The 21,832-nt window shown below is 46.4% G+C and overlaps 1 protein-coding gene across 1 annotated transcript in view; it reads left to right on the top strand.

Moving 5' to 3' along the window:
* Window positions 1–21,832, top strand: part of Argl (Argininosuccinate lyase) — a 60,490-nt gene that overhangs the window by 18,876 nt on the left and 19,782 nt on the right. The window contains exons 6-9 of the mRNA XM_084598075.1: window positions 7,660–7,757; window positions 13,721–13,798; window positions 19,057–19,134; window positions 21,312–21,364. Coding sequence (XP_084454201.1) covers window positions 7,660–7,757; window positions 13,721–13,798; window positions 19,057–19,134; window positions 21,312–21,364 — 307 coding nt within the window. The remainder of the gene's footprint in view (window positions 1–7,659; window positions 7,758–13,720; window positions 13,799–19,056; window positions 19,135–21,311; window positions 21,365–21,832) is intronic.

Below are 21,832 nucleotides of genomic sequence, written 5' to 3'. Positions count from 1 at the left end.
ATTAGAAATAAAACAAGCCAGTTCTTACTATAAACTGAAAAGACAAATGCTGTTGACCCTAGGGACGACGAAAACAATGACGATATGCTCTTTTTCTTTTCTTGCCACATAGCGCTAAACAGACAAGGACACAGCGAGACACACGGGACGGGCACTTTTTTTTATCGCCCATCCCGTATGTCTGGCTGTGTCCCTGTCTGTTTAGCGCTATGAGGCAAGAACCGACACCAACGCGCCCAAGCTTTCATCCTTGCTCTTTTTCTTAATTCGAAAAAAAAAATTGATGATTGCCGAGCTTTTTTTAATACACTGTACATTGTTTTGCGACAGAATACATTAAATTAAGAAAAAATAGGAATACAGTCGTGCCTCGTTAGTATGAACGCATTGGTTTCCGACCAAAACTGTACATAAAGCGAGTCATCCATAATAACGAGTCATGAATAAAAACGAAAAGTATATAATTGAGAAAAAATTTATAATTAATGGCTGCTGTTTCAATTAATTTGGGTATATAAACACCGCCGAGATGTCGATGCTACCCTCTTCTCCAAAAATCCGTCGACGCGAAACGTCATGTCTGTTGTTAAACCTTGTGAGCCATCCTCTTGAGTAGCTGAAGTCAGTAACGCCTAGACAGAGCGTAGAATAATATTTCTCAGTAAACATCTCCCTGTTTTACTGAACAAAAATTCCGTAAGTCATCACAGGTAAAACCTATCAAGACGGAGGAGAAGAAGCACCCATAATGTTGCCGAGGCAGCGAGCCTTCTCTTGAAGCATTTCATCGCTCACGACAGCACCATTCGCGAGCACATTTCCGAACCACATTAACAAGGCTGACTCCATTTCTTCGAACTGTGCTGGGCGCTGTCGGACTGTGGCTTACGCTGTGATGCCGACGTTGAGCCATTTATCGGAGTCCGGTAGTATATATAAATGGTATACCGTCGACCTGACGAGGCTGAGGCCTAGTTGAAATTGGGTCCAGTCTTTCACGGCTTGGATTGACTGAGATTGCTTTTGCCGCTTGTATTCACAGATTTCCCGCTTCGCGCCTAAGTTCAGCTCCATTCTTTTGCGTTTAACTCCCACCATGCCAAAAGTCAGACTAAAGTTGAGAGTTACAGGCTCCTGCTTCTTTGCACTCTTTTTCCCTAGTTAACCTCCCTGACTTTCCGTTCTTCTGATTCTCTTTCTTGCATTTTACTGTTTTTGTAAGGAAGCGAGGGAGTCAAGTTGGCAGGCTACTATACAGAGGGCTATCAAACAGCCCTTTCCTGTGCCGTTTGTATGTGTTCCTATGAAACAAACACTGCAAGCTGAAGTACAGTTTAGAACGACGGATAGCCGACTACGAAGAGCTCAGACCTTGTCAAGGCCGCATCGTTGACTCAAGGCGAAGCCGACATGCGGATCGCTGTGGTGCAAAATGTGGTAGTTCGGCAGCGCAACAGTGACGAAAAACAGGAGCATGAGAAGGAAGGGCGTCCAGGACGGGACGCCCGGTCCTGGTTGCGTGGTCGTCGCGTTTCTGTTGTCGCTCTACTTCGTGAGTGTGTCTTAACCCTGACCGAAAAGCGTTAACGGCTTCATGGAACACACTTTGTGTTCTGGGATAGAAAAACTTCAGTTCCCACCCCCAATTTTGGCGCTTGTCTTTCTTCTTATTGTTTCTTACGCTTTTACCGGCCTCTATTCTGTTCTGCGACCACATGTTGCTGTTTTCCCGACTGCGGCCTCTAGTTGCGGCGCTGCCGCTGCACCCAGAAATCTCCCGGTTCCCTCCTTTTGGGGTCTTTCTTAGCTGACCCTCGATTTGCTGTGTACGATCCCTGTCATCCACACTCCTTTTCTCCTCCTCCTCCTCCCCCCCCCCCCCCCCCCCCGCCCCCTTCCCTCCTAAAACGACGACACGCTCGCTTTGGTTCTTTCCAACTCCACAGGACTCGTTCAGGCATCCGACCGTATCGGCTGTCGCATAGGTTCCCGGTTTGCGCACCCTTCTTTAACTTGCGTTCGGACTCTCCTGCTTTTTTCAAACGATGTCCATATTAACGAGACACAAATACATGGGCCGAATAGGCTGTGTGCATTCATCCCATCTCCATTGTTCAGAGAGCGAGTTTCTATATTAACGAGACATAAATACATTGAAAAATCTTCGCCCCTAGAAAAACTGTCCATAATTCGGGTCCTCCATATTAACGGATGTCATATTAACAGGGCACAAATTTTACGCAAAAGCCACTCATGAAACGACTTGTGAAGACTAAATCCCCAACAAAACAAACAAAAGAGGAAAAGACAGCAAAACACCAATTAATCATAAAACTCGGCCAACGCCGCATAAACCTTCAGAAAATTTCGAAGAGGAATGCTGTTTATCTTATGAGGTCCCAACCGGCCAATCCTGGGTGTTAGTTTATAATTCTGTGATCCCGTGGCGTATTGCAAGAATTGGCGAAATTGCTTCTTCGAACACCACGCTTACATTAAAAAATTACAAGGGTCAGAACTGCTAGGAAAAAGGGTAAACGAGAACCACTTTGCTGTCGCGAACATCGGCTCGCCCGTCAAATTTCGCCGGAGCAATATGTCCTACTCCCACCCGCCTAAACACACACACACACACACACACACACACACACACACACACACACACACACACACACACACACACACACACACACACACACACACACACACACACACACACACACACACACACACACACACACACACACACACACACACACACACACACACACACACACACACACACACACACACACACACACACACACACACACACACACACACACACACACACACACACACACACACACACACACACACACACACACACACACACACACACACACACACACACACACACACACACACACACACACACACACACACACACACACACACACACACACACACACACACACACACACACACACACACACACACACACACACACACACACACACACACACACACACACACACACACACACACACACACACACACACACACACACACACACACACACACACACACACACACACACACACACACACACACACACACACACACACACACACACACACACACACACACACACACACACACACACACACACACACACACACACACACACACACACACACACACACACACACACACACACACACACACACACACACACACACACACACACACACACACACACACACACACACACACACACACACACACACACACACACACACACACACACACACACACACACACACACACACACACACACACACACACACACACACACACACACACACACACACACACACACACACACACACACACACACACACACACGCGATATAAATACTTGTACGTCCGAACCGAATACTGGATGCCATTTCGCCAACAATTCTGAGACGAGCTTCTTTGTAGTATTCACTTGTTTTCCTTTGAAGAATGAACTAATAAATTGCGCGGTGGTGTCTCCGAAGCTGCTTCGCCGCATCCACCGTAGGTGAATCTAGAGAAACCGTTTCCCCGTTACTGTCGTATAGTTACAGCACATAAACGTAAAATAAAGGCAAGAACAACAGAAAGGAGGCGAGCAAGCAGCCCGAGGGACCGCGCCCCCCGCTGTGCACGCGCTCCTCCCTTCGCCGTCCGTCTGTAGCAGACATGGCAATAATTGAATTACAGTAATGAAATTACTGTGATTGAATTACTTTTCTCGGTAATTTGTAATGTAATGAATTTCTTTCTCGGGTTGGTAATTTAGTAATGTAATGAACTACGTTTTGGCAGTAATTTCGCAGCAAAAGTAATTAATTCCTTTCGAAATTACTTTTACTAAAGTGCGCCACTACTCCTTCAATAGTCAATGAAGTAGAGTGCCGCGAAAGCAAGAACGACGTGCGGCAAGCGAAGCCAGCGTAACGGATCGGCAAAGGGGGACAGATTAAGCATAACAGTGCGTCTGAGACCTCGTGTGTAGCAGGGGCAACCATTCTCCAAGTAGCAGGATACAAGGCATCAAGAGAATCCCGAAGGGAGAAATGGTGCAAAAAGGCTGGAGCTGCACTCCCTGCTGCGTCGGCTAGTGCACAGTGGTGCCTGGTTACACTCAACACCACGGTGCGAGGGAGGATTGGGGCTGGGGGAGATAGGCGGAAGGGTCCATGACGTGAGGCACCGTGGCTTGAGCATTACTGAGCAGTGAGCACATATGTGCCGACGTCGATTCTTGGGACTGCGGAAGCAATAAATAACCTAGCTTCTTCGGGCCCTTCAAATGGCGGAGAAAGCTCCGTGCCAGCAAGACGCTGGGTTCGCCGGTCATTTCACGACTGTTCGACCACGTGGATTTTTTTTTTTTTGTAATAGCGTGCTGTAGGAGAGAGGGAAGGAATAGGACAGAATTTGGCGGGAAGACGAAAGAATGTGTGTCCTTCGCGTCCGAAGACCAAGCTTTTGTTTTGTTTATTAGCTTTGATTAGTTTTTGCATGGATGGAAACTAGAAAGTAATTTAAAAGTAATTTAGTTTCTCAGTAGAAGTAATCATAATGTAATTTCAATACTTTTTAGAGCAGTAATGAGTAATGTAATTTAATTAATTTTCTTAGGTTTTCAGCAAAGTAATTAGTTATGTAATTTAATTCCTTTTCAAAAGTAATTTTGCCAGGCATGGTCTGTAGGCATCTGGTTTTGCTCATGCGGTGAATGCCCAACTGTCATCAATACACACCAAACGGCAATGGCGTATGTGTGCCAGCTCCGCTTTCAGAGACTAGATCGCGCTTTCCAATACTTGCAAAAGAAAAAGAAAAAAAAAACTAAATGACCGCGCGGGTAAGTGGAAAGGAGGGTTGGGCTATGGGCCTCTGAAAAAGAGCGTAATGTGAGGGAAGAAGCCTGTTCTCTTTTCGGCAGTGTACGAAATTAATTGACATACAAGAAAATATATATAAATAAATACCATGTTGACGAAAGTAATAACAAATATCGCACACTAAAAACAGAAGAGAACTGCGCTTCCCAGAGCTTATAGAAGGTTTGAGACATCGACTTAATACGGCAATCTCAGTGCTAGCATGTAATTGGCTTCACATCCCGTACGTTAAAATTGATTTTTAAAGAAAAAAACAAATATCTGAAAAATTTATCCCGACATCTGGCCACAAAAATTTTCATCCGATTGATTTGTCCGTCTCGAGCAGACGGGAGCACAAAACAGACACGTTCAGTTCGCCACACCAATTCGTCCGTCTAGACACCAAAATGTCCAGCCGGAAACCATCTTAATACTTTCTAGCTCATAAAAACATGTAGGAGAACGCTGTTCTCTTTTTGTTTTTGTTTTTTCTGCGCCTGAATACGTGATTTCAAGAAAAACCTGATATTATGAAGTTAAGAATCCCTTACTCTCCTCCTTCCTCCCGCATTGCTTGATTTCAATAGAACTTGAGAGAGAAATAAAGAGCCTTAGCGGAGCGAAATCATTTTTTTTTTTTTTTCATTGCGCTTGACTGCTTACAAGCCCCATATATTTTTTTGTCTGTTCTATCTCGGCAAATGGTTAACATGAGCATGCGTTTTCCTGTATACCAGTTGCGTCTTATAAGATGTGCCGTCCATTTCATCCCATTGCAGTTGTTCGGGGTCACCTGTGAATCTGTATAAGAAACAAGCAGCACAAAACTAAGAGAGGTTGTTCTGGAAAATCAAGAATATAAATTTACAGGACCGAAATATAGAACGATGACGTACAATTCGAAAGGGAGGACTTCGATAAAATTCCCAGATGGTATTGTGCCGGTTTTTCTGCTTTGTTCATGTTTTTTTTTTATCTGTCGGTATCACGTCCCCTAACAATTTCGCTGCACCATTTTCTGTTAAGTTTCCGTGTAATGTACAGCAGGGTCCTTTATCGAATGTAAGGCAGCAGCCGTTATAGCGCCTGGAAACGGGCATGCACAAGACACAGTTCTGCACCGCGCCATCTGCGCAAAGACAATTTGCTTCGCTTTTTAGTTTGCTGCTTTCTTTGCGGCCTCCGACAAAAGCACCGCAGGTCAACGTGAGTTATGTGCTTTACGCGCTCCTGCGTGTTTGAGCCTGCCGCAAGCATCGGCACAAACAAGTCAGAGGAAACTGGGGGGCCTGGCGGGGGGCATGAGGAGTTCGTGAAGTAAAAAAAAAAGAATATCTCCTTCCAAGTAGACCAGAGGGAAGCGGTCTCGGGCTGCTGACATTACGGTGGAATGCCGAAAGCTGGGCAGGGGCTGCAGCATCCGGTCGTCCGATTGGGGGGTAACCAAACACCGAGGGTCGGCGGGCACACCGCAGCAGTACGCTCGAGCTCCGCGTCAAAAGGGGCGCTCTTCGAAGAAAGCCGCGGCAACAGCAAAAAGCCTGGACCTCACAATTTCGACCTCGCACAATGACGACCTCACTCAACCTCAAACTCACGCGTGAGGTTGAGGTCTAATTTCGTGACCTCACTCAAAAAATTTCGAGCTGTCACCGACCTCACCTCAACCTCACCTCACTCCGTGAGGTTGAGGTCATTTTGAGGTTGAGGTCGACCTCATGAGGTCGAAACCTCATGAGGTTGCCCACCTCTGCACTGCCACACAAGGCCGCATAATTGCAGGCGATCGCTTCGACGCTGCGAGAAAAACCTGCGAGAAGCGCTGAATGCGCTGCCCTGTTGCAAGAAAAGCTCGTGGTGTGGTGTGCTGTGCACTAGTCCTATTTCAACATTGTGACTACTATCATCTATAACCTGTGTGCTACGCGCGTAACCATTTCATGCTTAGATCTACATTCGATTACGGGAGATGCAGTAATTTTTATAAACACGGTTTTATTAGAATATGCGCTTAGCAAATCTCGCGCCTATTAAACTAGTGCGCCTGCGTGTTACCAGATGCATGATAAATATTTTCAAATCATGGAGACGCGTTATCACACGTGCCAAAGAAAAAATTAGCAAAGGGATGCTAGCTAACGCGTAACAATAAAGGTTTGCCAATGCATGGGGTTTAATATCAGTGTCGGCTGTACTGGAGGTTTGGAATAGAACCAGCAAACGGTGACGTAGTAGCTTTCTCCGAAGGGCGGTAAATAAAGCTACATTAATCTTACCTGGACGCAAGCGTCGTAGCTAGCTGTTTTGTAATATGATCTACAACTTTTGAATTCGCACCTTTTCTTCAATATAATAATTCAGATGACTAATTAGTCTTTTATAATTAACTTCGATGATCAAAATATTCTGAAGTCTGTAGACCAAGTGACTGACTATCCACAGCTTTCAGTTAGTTTTACTAGACTAGGACACATCGCGTTTTATAGAAACTTGGTTGCATTTTGCTGGCATGGTCGGTTTATGTCATGAAATATAGAGAAAAATAGAGGACAGAAAAATAAGGAGTAACAACGAGCAGGAAAGTATATGAGCGGCGTTTGCTGTAACTCCAACTGTATGTTCTAAACGTCTGCTTGGCGCAGTTCTATTTCGAAAGTTTTATTCCCCTTCATTATAGTGACTATCCCATGTATCTCTCTTACCTGTACAAAAAGGGCTGAAATTTAGCGCTCTACTCATCGTTAACAACCTCCTTCAGGTGGCAACAGACCTGAGGCTGTGGACGCGCAGGTCCGTCGCCGGGCTGGTGGACCTCATCAAGCATTTCGTCGACATCACTTGCTCAAGAGCTGAGAGGTGGGTGGAGTGCAAAAAATCACCCATTTGTCTCTGCGTGCTTGCGTAGGAAAAGGGGATGAGGATTAAGGAAAGGAGGGATGGGCCCAGTGCGGAAAGCTGCATAAGACATTCCATCTAGTTTCGAGTAAAGGGTTTGTCCATCTCTCGATCGGCACAGACCCCAACCACATCACCACCTCCACTGGAACTTCTCCAAAACTTTAGACATCAGTACTTCCCTATATACCCTCCTGTAACGCACCCCGATTATGCAGGCCCCCCTAACGACCTCCTCGACCAACCCATTACAGAAGCAGAGGTTCAGACTGAACTCCAGAAACTTAACACATCCTCAGCCCCCGGTCCAGACGGGGTTCATAACAAGGCACTCCGAAATTTCGACGCTCAATCTGTTGCCGCCCTTACTGAATACTTTAACGAGTGCTGGCAAACGGGCACCCTCCCACCGCAATGGAAAGAGGCCAAAGTCGTCTTCATACCCAAACATGGGAAACCTCTGCTCACCTCTAACCTCAGACTCATCTCCATCACTTCTGTTGGAAAGCTCATGGAGCATGTACTCCAGACTAGGCTGTGCCAGTACCTAGAAGGCAACAATCTTATGCCCACTTGTATGTTTGGATTTCGCCCTGGGCTTTCCACACAGGACGTCTTTCTACAGCTAAAACAGCACATTCTCGACTCCCAAACCTACGACACTAAAGCTATCCTAGGTGTGGACCTCACTAAGGCATTCGATAACGTTACGCACTAAGCTATCCTACAGAACCTTAGAACCCTGGGAGTCGGCGCCAGGATGTGCAACTACATCCGAGATTTCCTCAGCCACCGCACAGCCACACTTACCTTCGGCGACCACCGCCTCCCAAGCATCACGCTGGGAGCACGAGGTACGCCCCAGGGTGCCGTCCTCTCCCCTATTTTATTCAATATAGCACTTCTTCACCTACCCCAAAAACTAGCTCAAATTCCCGACATCCATTTCAGCCTCTACGCCGACGACATCACTGTCTGGACAAACCACGGCAGTGACGTCGAAATAGAAGAGCACCTACAATTGGCACTAACTACCATCGACACATACGTACGGGGGCGTGGCCTGACCTGCTCCCCTTCAAAATCAGAGCTCTTTCTCTACCGCCCCAAGCAACAGGACGTCAATCCTCCCATCTCGCTCACGCTAGGTACCCATTCCATCCCACTAGTATCCAAAATCCGAGTGCTAGGGCTAATGCTCCACTCCCATGGCGCGCACGGAGAAGTCATAAAGGCTCTCCAAACACACGCTCAACAGGCCACCCGACTGATTCGCCGCATAGCGAACCGCCGGGCTGGCCTACGCGAGCGAAACACCCTTCGCCTCACCCAGGCTTACATCATAAGCCTCACCGTATATAACCTCCCATACCTACCCCTCCGACAGAAGGAGAGAGAGAGACTGGGTAAACGCGCTCCTGCGGAGTTGCACGAAGATGGCTCTACGCCTCCCCTCCAGCACATCCAACGATCGGCTTCTCAAACTCGGTGTCCACAACACCTTTGAGGAACTTACTGAAGCCACCTTTACGGCACAAATATACCGTCTATTGAACTCAGAGGCTGGCCGCGCTCTATTATCCAAATTAAACCTAAACCCAATTACACACCCTACCAATGGTCTTTCCCTGGGTGATAGGCCGGGCCCTCGTCCCTGGCTCACGTCCCAGGACTTTGAGCTCGTCCTGGATCGTGAACTCGATCTTGATTAATTTTGAAAAGGGGTTTATTGGGGGTTATTCGGAGGACTGGAAACGGCGACCCCTCTTCATTATGTACTTTATCTTGGCAGCCTCATTCATAGACGGTCGACACGCTTGCATAAATCCATGACGCCTTCAATGTAGCTTGTGAAGGTTTCACCTTCATGCTGAACTCGTACGCGCAAGGCTTCTTCAGCGCGTAGTTTCCGCACTATGGGACGACCGAAAACGTCCGTGAACTTTGCCTTGAAGGTAGCCCAAGTTGGCGTGTCGGCCTCATGATTTCGATACCATAAGTTAGCAACGTCACTCAGGTTGATCTTCATGCGGTCATCCCCGTTGTTATGACGACTCACCCGCTCGTACGAGGCCAACCAATATTCAACGTTCTGGTCACCCTGCCCGCTGAAAACTGCGGGGTCTCGCTGCCGAATGGCACCGGAGCATGAGATTGACTGCGAAGGGGCTGCCACTGGCTGTTGGCCTACCTCGTTTGTCGCCATAGGTATCGTACGGCTGCGGAGCTCAACGGTGATCGTGTAAGGGTCGTACCTCGGCACGTTCCTCCAAATGAAGAGGGGTTTATTGGGGGTTATTCGGAGGACTGGAGACGGCGACCGGTGACACAAGACAATCGTAGAGCGAAGCACAATATCGTCCGAACAAGACAGTCCGAGCTCTCAGTGCGCGCGCCAGCTGATCGGCGTCTTCATCGTCGTTAGCGTCGGTGCTGTATCATCTTCCTTACAATTAATTAATTTATTTATTTATTTATACTGCACCCCGTCAGGGGCTATTGTATAGGAGTGAGGAAAAGTACAGCCTAATCAACTGTCAACAGCAAGCAAACAGTACAATGAGTTGGCAGTAGAGTCGGGAGTTAGCAGCAATCAAACGATCAACAGCCAAACAGCCAAAGTCATACAGCATAACAATAAACAACATAATCAGCAATTTTCCAACAATGCTCAGAAAGCGTTCTAATGGCAACGAGCGGACATCACCGGGCAGAGAATTCCAGCTCTCAATGGCACGAGGGAAGAAGCCAAATTTTAAAGCGTCTGTGCGTGCATAAATAGGCGACACTTCCAATGAATGGTAGTTCCTTGTAGATCAAGGCTTTGAAATCTGTAGGTATTCAGTCAATAGTGCAAAACGGGAAGAATAAACAATATTGTAGAAATACTTTAAACACTCATTGTGGCGACGAGTATTCAATAGATAAGATTCAGGTCAGGAATAGCAGATGACGGAGAAAAGTTCTTATCATATACCTTCGGCATATAAACCGCACTGATTTCCTTTGAACCGACTCAAGCTTATTGATGTCGGTTTGTTTATGAGGATTCCAAATTATTGACCCATACTCTAAAAATGAACGGATTAGAGCTTTGTAAGTAACCAATTTAGTTTTTTTAGGGGGCGACAGAAAGAGACCGTTTCAGGTACACCATCCTCCGCAATGCATTGTTGCATATTGTGTTAATGTGTTTTGACCACGACAAATTAGATGTAAAAAGAACACCTAAATATTTGTATTCAGACACCCGTTTCAAAGGTTCCCCGTTGAATGAATAATAGTAAGATAATAGGGCTGCTCTGTTGGTGAATGACATGCAGACAGATTTACCGTTAGTTGGGTCCGGATAGACGTCAGCTCTATGTGTCTTCCGCACGTTGCGCGCACTTCGTATTTTTTCTTGTATAGGTAGCACCTCATGTTGATGCTTTGAAAAATGGGCCATTTCGGCGCGTACCAATCTTCAAATAGGTTCAGGGTGGTCTTGGATTCCAACGCGAGCCTTCTTATTCCTGAGATTTGTGGATTGGTTACACTCCACTCCACCATTTCTTTAAGTTCTTCAGTTGAGTACTCGAGCGGTATGTCGTGGATGATTCCCTTTGCCACCGTTTTCCGACATGGCGATGTAGGATTTTTATTCGATCTTGTTAGTTCTAACACTTAATTAAGGCTTGGATGGCCATGTATTTGTAGGTTCTTTAAGTGTCCATCGTGGCGACTAAAATTGATTGCCGAGTGGAGTTCGGGGAGATGATCTCACCTCTTGTGGCCTTCAGGTCTAGGCCTGCGGCTTGGGTGATGATCCGAGGTAGGTTCATTCTTCCGACAGTGTTTATGATATTGTTGATTCCACCTCTAGGGCGGATGATGATCTTGTTGACAACGCTGGAAATCTTCTCCAGTTGCATTTCGACTGATTTTTCAGCCAGCCTCTTCCCGGGAAGGGGCTTGGCCGTCATTAGTCCTAGCTTTCTCACGTGGTCGGCTTGGGCGACGTCGAGGGCCACGTTTCTGTTTTTTTTTTTTTTTTTTCTTATGAACCATTCATTGTCCATTCAAACTTTCGCTGGTAGGGACGTCGTTCCCGTCCACAGTTTCCATTATACCGCTCGTCTCTGATTGCAACGGCCTAGAGGCCGCGCTCGACCGCGTTCGGGTTATGCCTAACCCCTGGCGATGTCCCTAAGTCGAGCTAGGCCTAACGGTAGGCTTCGATCAAAAATCTTCGAAGTCGCGTAGCAAACAAACTGGTGGGCCTACCGTTGAAAATCTGGCGTCCCCCAGTTCTTCCGATGTTCTGGTACTCGTTGTTTACAACGTTGAAGGTGAGGATTCGATAACCGCATTCGCCAGTGCGGCATTCAGCATTCCACCATCTGGCCCTGACAAAAGCACAGCCCTTCGGAACCCGTGCCGCATCACACCGACGCAGCGCGCAGCCCAGTGACGGCGAGCCGTAAGCGAAACTGAGCTAGTTGTTTTAATTAAATATGCTCAAAACTATATCCCGAGTCTGTGCTTCCATCTCCTTGTGCCCATTGTGGACCCAGGACTACTTTAAGTAACTCAAGTCATCACACACCTTGCCCTCTTCCGCATTTTTCTTCCTCACTACCATGCGAGCACCGCCGCGCGGCCGCGATGGCTTTGTTGTTGGGCTCGACTGTAGTGCCAAAGGACGCGGGATTGAATCCGGCTGCGGCTGTCGCTTTTCGACGGAGGCGAAACACAAAAAGGCGTCCGTGTGCTGTGCGATGTCAGTGCACGTTCAAGGACCCCAGGCGGTCGAAATTATACGGAGACCTCCAGCACGGCGTCTCTCACAGCCAGAGTCGCTTTGAGACGTTAAACGTGAGGCCTTCAATAACTGTTAGAACTTAAGCTAAGCCTGCCAATCAATCTCTCCAGACACGCCCCCCTTCTCGGCCTTTCATTACCTTCCTTCTGTGGGGTGTATTCCTGCATTCTCGCCTTAACCGGTTGCTTTCGCGGTGGTCACCCTTCGGCTTCGTCTTGTAGCATCACCATCAGATTGGGTTTTCTTCAGCCCCGCCACAACCTCCTCCTTCTGAGGCAGCCACCCTGCGGATTATTCCCCTGGCAGCCCCATTCCAGCGGTGCATTCCTTCCCTCTCGGTGCAGAGGCCAAACCTCTGATGCTTTTTCCTCTTTTTAAAAGCAGGAAAGAATTTCCATATCTTCATATTAGCACTTGCTAGCCGCGGTAGGTGGCGTTTCCTTCGACAAAAACATTGCTGACAGGTGGCGTGTTGCTCTGAAAGCGCCGACGACGCACGGCTTAAGGATCGCGATACAGGAACGCGCGCCAAAATTTAGAGTTGCGCTCTAGAACGCGGCGTACCGTCCGCGCACAAACTGGCAGATGTAGGAGCAGGAACCTTCGCCAACCTATCATTCATACATCTAAAAGATGCCGTGACCTACGCTCGAAGATGACTTTGTTCGCTCATATACATTCTCGGGTGCGTGAATGCGCCTGCCACGTGTTTTTTATTTCATTTTGAGGGCTTTATTTGGAGCTGGAAAGGAAGATAGATGGGAGTCTTGCTTTATCGCAAATAATTGAATGCTGGTTTTTGAAGGTGCTCTCCAAAATTGCGAATTATATTTTATAAAGGTAACATTTAATTATTTAGGTAAGCAGTTTTTATTATCTAGATAATTACAAAAGATTGCCTGAAGGACGCAAGTTGGCTTCCAACAAAATATAAAGGTTTTCGCTTGCCCATATCGCAATTGCAATTTTGAACCCTTGGCTCAATTTTAATGGCACTTTCGGCATACCCGTATGATGAGCACCCGTTAAGAAAGTTTTATACGCATGGCGTAAACGTCCCCTATAGTACGTGATATTTGTTACGCCGTACTAAACGCAAGAAACTTCTGTCACGTTTCAGCGAGATAGACGTTCTCATGCCGGGCTACACGCACCTGCAGAGGGCTCAGCCGATCCGTTTTTCTCACTGGATTCTCAGGTATGTGGACACACTGTATGTGCAATTAGTATAGGAAAATGTTCGAAACTATTAGTTAGCTTTAAGCCTTTGGTATGCGGGAAGCATCCTAAAAACTAAACTCATACAAGAGCTATCGTTAACGGCACAGTCAAGGATTTATGTGGTAGTATTGCTCTGTTGGCAGCTGATGAAGTAGTTAGGAATATTTCTCAGATTTGCTCTATGTACCCGCGCATTTGCCCGAAGTTTTATCCTTCTTGGATATTCACAAATCATCAAAGTAAGCTAAATTTATTTACCTAATATTATTATTATCTTAATTTAAATATAGACCATTAGTGATGAAATCCTTAAATTTCATCATAACTCCAATTCGTCATTTTCATTTCCAGTGTATTGCATGGTTAAATTTTTTGTAACGTTTGACCGAGTACCGTACAATAAACCGGAGTGTATTGAATTTTATTTTATGCACTATGTGGGGGGGGGGGGGGGGTCCCTCATGACAATCCTTAAGCAAGTTCTGGGACCTTTACTGATTATACTGCATGCTCTGATAAACTCTTTCACCCGAAAATGCTTGAACATATTATCAAGGGGTATTCGCACATTGTTGGGCTTTACTCTAGCTGAGGCCTATCACTGGGTGTCACAAGTAGTGATCTCGGCTGCTGTAATGAATTGTTCTTCAGGTGAGCTACGTACCTGAATACAAAAAAACGTTACGACACTGTTGTGCATAAGTGAAAAACAGTATCCGCAAACGTACGGTCTTACTTTCTCACGCCAGAGTCTTTTGTGTGTGCGTGTGTGTGTGTGTGTGTGTGTGTGTGTGTGTGTGTGTGTGTGTGTGTGTGTGTGTGTGTGTGTGTGTGTGTGTGTGTGTGTGTGTGTGTGTGTGTGTGTGTGTGTGTGTGTGTGTGTGTGTGTGTGTGTGTGTGTGTGTGTGTGTGTGTGTGTGTGTGTGTGCGTGCGTGCGTGCGTGCGTGCGTGCGCGCGCGCGCGTGCGTGCGTGCGTGCATGTGAAGGAGGGGGCGACTTAATTATATTATCATATTAAGACACGCAGTACAGGCCATAGTAAAGACCATAGAAAAATAAGCTTTAGGGCATGCTGCTGCAAAAGCTTTTGTGTACCTTCACGGGGGTACCCACACTTAAGAAATATATTTTGATTAACACTGACGAGTGGTACCCTTACTTAGATCCCATGAAGATAATATTTTTACATGACAGTCACAAATAGGTTAAACTGTGTTCAGTCAGCCTTCGTTGAATCAAACGTTGGTTTTATTAATACTCTTAAGGTCTATTCACACTTGCGACTAGATGAGGACGCGCGACTACCAGTTGCGCGACCAGAGGAGAGGAGCTCGCCACTATCGTGTTCACACTTGCGACTGTCGCCTTCTCGAAAAACGAGTTGGGAGTAGGAGAGCTGCAGGGCGATGACAGCGAACGTCGGTAGCAGCCGCTTGCCAGCCACTTCAGCTTTTTCAGGCGAGAACGCCGACGACGAATAGACGGTGTCAGTATAAAACGTTGCGTCTGCGTGAAAAACCCATTTCTCAAAAGTTCATAGTACTTACCGGATAGTCCGAATATCTTTCCAATCTCCTCCCAGGCCATATCCTTCTCCCTGCCTTTGAATTCCGGGTGCCGTTTGTTGAGAAGGTAGGGGTATCCTTTAATTGCATTGAGAAGGTGCTCGATCGAGTACTCCGGGACCTCGCTGATTGGTGCAATGGTTTGCGACTAGTAGTCGCGCGACTGGAAATTCGAGCAGTGCCCGATCGGCCCGCGGCAGTCGCTTTTCGACCGATGCGACCATTTGCGACTGTCGCTTTTCGACCAACACGGTCGCGCGACCGCTGCTAGTCGCAAGTGTGAACGGGCCTTTAGCATCTGGAAGCGAAGAGTCGATATCATCAGTAATTTTGTCCTTTATTTGCTTTTGTTGCTGATACGGTTCTCAAAGAGTCAATTTATATGTAAATGATTTCACGTGCTTTGGTAGTAGTAAACGACTTTATTGAGGTATTGCGCCTCAATAAAGTCTTAGGCGCAATACTTAGGCGCCTAATACATCGATGGCCTGCTGGACGAGCAGGCGCTCTTCTTCACCCTCAGCACCAAGCCAGTCCACCCACGTCCAGATTGTATGGTAGGAGGTGAGAAAGAATCCCGATTGCAATGCAACCGGACATGAAAATAGGCAGTGTGAAAGGTTGGCATAAGGGGAAGGGCAGTTGGGCATGATGGATCACGACGGAATTTGTACAGATATAACCGTGCATGGATTATGAGTGTATTCAACTGTATTTGCCAAATGATATGAGCCTCCACGGAAAGATTAGGATGAGGGTCGGGGTAGAGCTTGTGGTCTAAGCGAGCAGCATTGTAGTATTCGCTGATGGTGGCGCGAAGAGACACTCTCGACCCGCCCTCCAAGGATCTTGGCCAGGGGATGAACGGTGCCCGGTTACGAGTTCCACGAGTGAGCTGGTTCGCCAGCTCATTGCCGTCAATCCTCGAGTATCTAGGGATCCATCGGAGGACGACGGGGCAGGGCTGCAGCGCAACAAGTGCAACCTCGAGCTCCGTGGACAGATGACGTGTTAGACTTTTAGGTTGAATGGCGCGGATAGCAGCCTGAGAGTCAGTGTATATAATATACTGAGGCACAGGTGGGAGAGAATGGAAACTTTGAATGGCATGAATGAGGGAGAGGACCTCAAGCGAGATAATATCCGGAGGGTGGAGAAAGGGGCCGCTAGTGTGTGTCACAGGGGTAGATAGACGAGGATGAAAGAGGACCTGGCTTCCGGACCCGCGGCCTATGATGAGAGGCAGCAGCATGTCGGCGGCCAGCATGCAGGAGCGGCGACATATTGGCTGGAACAGGGCGTATACGGAGGTTAGTGGCCTCTGGTGGGGAAGGAACTGGCAGAGGGACTGACTGGATGGGGGAAATGTTAGCCTGGTTGAGAAGCCAGTGTCCATGAACTGTGCTGGAAAGGCGAGCTGTCTGTCGGTCACGGTGAAGGGAAAGGAGACTGCGAAGAGGATGAAAAAGCCCTTGGCATAAAGCTTGGTGGCATAAATCGGTGGAAGTGGTTATGGGGAGACAAAGACCAGCTTTATAAAGGCCTTGAAGAGCTGTTGCAAGTGTGTCTAGATATGGTATAAAGTAAATGAATTTGTTAAGAGCCAGCGTCTGAGCCAGTCGACAGGCGTGAGCTTGCCTCAGGCCAGAGGACTGCCTCACAACTCGGCGAAGTAAATGTGTGACAGACTGACATGTAGGAACAGCAGCATGGAGAGCCCGGCCATTTTTTGCGGCATGTAGAGGCATGCCAAGAAATTGAGAAACTTTGGGGATTGGGGAGCCGCCCAAGGTAAGGGATATCAGTGAGTTGTGAGCTCGTTAATAAACAGAGTGAGTCAGAAGTAGGAATTCTGAATTCTCGGGCGTGGTAGATAGGCCTGCATGGTCAAGAAAGCAAGAATTCATATCCAATCCCTGCTGAATGGTGTCTTGAACGTGACCAGCAGATCCGCGCGAGCCCCACAGTGTGATGTCGTCGGCGTAAAAAAAAGTGCTGAAGATCGGGAATAGACGATAACTGAACCGCGAGAGGAGCCATGACGATATATTAAAAAAGGGTGGAAAGAACGGCACCCTGCGGGGTTCCGCGGGTGAGACGGTGGGGTGTAGAAGTGAAGTTCAATGCTCGGAAACGGGCCTCGCGATTAGAAAGAAAAGCTCGAATGTAGTTATACATGCGGGAGTCGCCGCCGGTGCTGGAAAGGCAGGTAAGAATATGGTCATGGGAGACGCAATCGAATGTCTTGCAGGCATCCACTGTGACCAGGGCGTTATGTCATGTTCATGAGGGCTCGGGTTCTACTCAAGTGGATAAATTCTGGCTTCTTTCCCAAACCCATTCGCAGCTTTGTGATGTATAAAAGGAAAATTAAAATTAAAAAGAAACATGATGTAAAATATTCGTTCGTCAGAATCTCAGACATTTCAGGTTTTTAAAGAAAATCGGAGCGTTTCCTGCACATGAAAGTTTAGCTCGTAATATACTAGAACAATATCCCTGTTCATAAATGCCTTGCCATCATGAGATCGATAAAAAATTACCGATATTAGAAACTTTACAAGTATTGTGTTGGGCTTTATGGCGCATACGCGCGTCTACGGCCACCATACTCCGAACACAGGGTGAACTTTGCCAGTGCCAACCAAATGCATTCGGTCTGTATTCGCTAAATATGTCAACGTATAGTTGAAATATAAGTTGTCGAGTCTAAATAGTATGCAAACAAAATTATTTCCCTGGAATTCCTTTACAGCAGCTTCGAGAAAACTTTAACCCCAGGTAATATGTCTCCAGCGGCGAGAAATCGGCACAGCAGTGAACGCCTAGTTATTTGCTCTTTAGTTATCTGTAATTATAGCTTTAGAAACAGCATCTACCCCGATGTAAGAATAATATAATATAGAAATATTTCCCAATTATGCGCATTTTCGGTAGTGTGGTTGTCTTAAAACTAGAATATCCGCTTCCTCGCTGCTAAGCCCCGTTTCAATAATACTGTATTATTCAATAATAATACTGTATTGTTTTTACCCTGTATGTATCCACTCCTAGTTAGAATTAGGCCAGAGCAGTGACTTGCAGCATTTGAGAAAAAAAAACATAAATACAAAAGTTAAAGGTATAGGGCTGAAAACCAACCAGGCAGTTTCATTACTAATTCTATATTTGTGAAACACATTGCGAAAAAACTAGCCTGGTGTAAGACTCTTATCACCTTTTATTTAGTGCACGTATCTGTCACACACGGTAGAACGAGCGAAAACATAGAACTGGACTTAGCTATTTGCCTGCAATATGATAATCTGGTTCGAGCTGCGCGCACCGCATGGCTTCTTACTTATTGCCAAACCACAAAATGCTCGCCCATGCTGAAGCCGTGTAGAGCAATATAAAGACACAAGATCATGTAAAGGAGAGGCACGCACGCTTTTTTCTCTTTTATACCGAACTTCTTTTTCTTAACCATAGTTCGTAAAAAAAGATTATTATGAGTATATTGATAATGGTAAAGAGAGGTGTAATCTGCATCTTCCAAAAGAATACGCAACTATGAACCAGGGGCATTCTTTGTGCGCGTATTTTATTTTTCTTCTCTTTCTCGGAAAAAAAAAATAAAGCGAGTTTTCGCGTTGAAATATAGCTTTGAAACCGTGCTCATGTGCGCAGCTACGCCTGGTTCCTCAAACAAGACGCGGAGCGATTCCACGACCTCTCGCGGAGGCTGAACGTGTGTCCTCTTGGAAGGTAAGGTGGGAGGCTTCGTCGACTGCTTTCTGCTTTGAGTGTATGATTTTACGAGGCTTTGGTTTAGATAAATTTAAGTTAGTAACTTTAGGCTGTTGTCAGGCACCAGTGAATGCATGCGTTATTTACAATACGCGAAGAAACATCGTCTATCTACAGTACGCGAGTGAACCTGTCGCATCTTTCGTCATGTAGGTTAGCAATAGTACAACTATTAGCTGCATCGGTTGAGGCTCAGACCAGTGAAACGAGAACCTAAGATCTATCCATGACGCGGATGTGAATTCAGTGTAGCTGCCGGGCACTCAATAAAGTTGTCACTCACTCACTCACTCACTCACTCACTCACTCACTCACTCACTCACTCACTCACTCACTCACTCACTCACTCACTCACTCACTCACTCACTCACTCACTCACTCACTCACTCACTCACTCACTCACTCACTCACTGTTATGCTTTATTGAGCTTTTATCCACAATTCCAGACTCCCGCAAGCCTAATGGTTGACAACTCTCACGTTTTCTGAAGCCCCGTTTAGTCGAGTATACCCAACATCTGAGCTAACGTAACTATCTTAAAAAAAAAAAAAAGGAGCGTCCTAGTCCCACAAAACCAATTGAGGTCTATTGAGGGTTGTGCTGAGTAGTCGGCGTGTGCCCTTTCGTTCTCTAAGGTTAATGAATGAGTAGATATAATTATCTAACCCATTAATTATTCCCTTCAGAAATTAGGCGTCAATGCAAAAGTTGTAGCTCCATTTTGAAAATATATATATATATACTATGTGACGCGATAGCGTAGCCGAACACCCGACATTTAAAGTCCCACTTCAACCAAGCCGTATCGAGATGTCTGTGTGGTCTATAGGCGCAGAGTGCCTGCCTCGGCATCCAAGTGCACTGAAAGGTTGATTATTATTCCACCCTCGAACGAGCATCCAGATTTATTATATCACGGGGTCTCGTAAAGTCGCATAAGCCATCTCTTTATGTGATTTATATATTTCTTAGTAGTAGCATAAATTTCATAAAATAGTGTAAATTTTTGAGTAGTTAAATCTTCAGCTTTCTGGGTCGTATATATTTATCAAAAACGTTTTAACTCGAAAAGAACAAAATAAATTGAGGGAAAATTCCAAATTAAAGAAAAATAGTACGATTTTGCAGCTTAATCGACCTTAAAGGGCCAATGTCCAGGGAAGGACCTTTTATGCGAAGCAGCCCAGTGTTTCGATCAGGTGCCGGAGATAGTCTGTGCACAATGCTTCACTGACACGCGCACCGCAATGTAACGAAAATACAAATCAAATCTCTCTCATGCTCTCCTTCGGGAAGCCAGCTTCCCCGTTCCCTGCGCTGGCCCGTCGAGCCGCAGCTATCACGTATCTGTCGAAAACGACGTCCATTGGTCCGTCTCGCTGTCTGAGAGTGAAGGATGAGTGTCTACCGCTGGCTGCTCGCTTTTCCCTCGCCACGACCGGACTGAACCCAGCGGCGCGTGCTCCCTCGCCGGGTTTTCTTTTCCATTTTTTTTTTTTTTTTTTTGCGTGCGGAGTGCCACGCCCCACCTCCCGCTTAACGCGGAGAAGGAAGGGGAATTTGTCTTGCGGAGGCTAGACGACCGGGCAGGAGAGTGAAAAACCTTTGCGAGGGAACGGAAGGAGAGAAACACGACAGAATCAGGTGATTGAGGTGGCTGTAACTGCGTCATTAGTTACTCCTTTCAAAATCATTTTGCGGCCTTGCGTTCTGGGGTCGAAGACTCACAGTCACCGGGCAAGAAAATATTTTCGACCGGAGGGTGGACAGTGGGCCTTTAAATTCCATGCTGAGGTGGTCCAAGCAGAAAGGTAAAATGCTGCTTGTTGCGTGCCTAATGTGAATATAACTGAATTGAATGCTTTTTATCGAACTAATTCTTACTTCAGACGAGAAAACTGTTTTTGAAGTTGAACTGCTTCCCCGCTGGCGATGTTGAATCTTAGTTTTCCCTGTCCTTTACATTGAATCTTTTTAGCGATGCACACTTACCGATGTCATCTTTCTCTCGTGTACTAGCTGATGCGGCTCGCCTGTAGCTAGAAGATTTCGTTAGAAATGTACGGTTACAGTTATTTGTCCTGGATATCAGTGTCCGTGAAGCAATCCTGATGGACGTTTTTCGTTTGATTAGTGGTGCTCTCGCCGGGAACCCATTTCCTGTCGACAAGGAAGCACTGGCGTCGGGTGAGTTCCTACATCTGCTGATGCATACTGACTATTTTACATGAAATATACCGTTTTGCTGCGGTGATCTTTCAAAGGCCATGATCAATGTGAAGTTTCTATTACGCGTTATATGAATAACAATGGTAAGTGAACTAATCATAAGCGCGGTATTTAAACTGCCTAATATACTCGTGACACTATGGACATCAGCCCTGTGCCCTCAAATGATCCTCGCAGAATTTCTGAGACAGGCACGTTCGCTGTCATACTCATCTGCGAAGTGTTCCAGTGGCAGAAAGATGCAAAGCTCTATACTACAGGGCCACTTTATTTAATTCTAAGGACACATGAATATACAGGAATGATGAGAAATGCTGAAAATTCTGCATGCCTCAGTCGTCTCAGGCACGTTCTTGTCGATGAACGGATGAAAGTAGAACGGTAGGCTCAGACAAGAGAAACTTTGCTTGAGTTTATTTTTAGGTC

This window comes from Amblyomma maculatum, chromosome 3, assembly GCF_055883805.1.
Source record: "Amblyomma maculatum isolate TAMU_Amacu chromosome 3, ASM5588380v1, whole genome shotgun sequence".
NCBI lineage: Eukaryota > Metazoa > Arthropoda > Arachnida > Ixodida > Ixodidae > Amblyomma > Amblyomma maculatum.
This window is presented reverse-complemented; position numbering and strand designations above follow the sequence as displayed.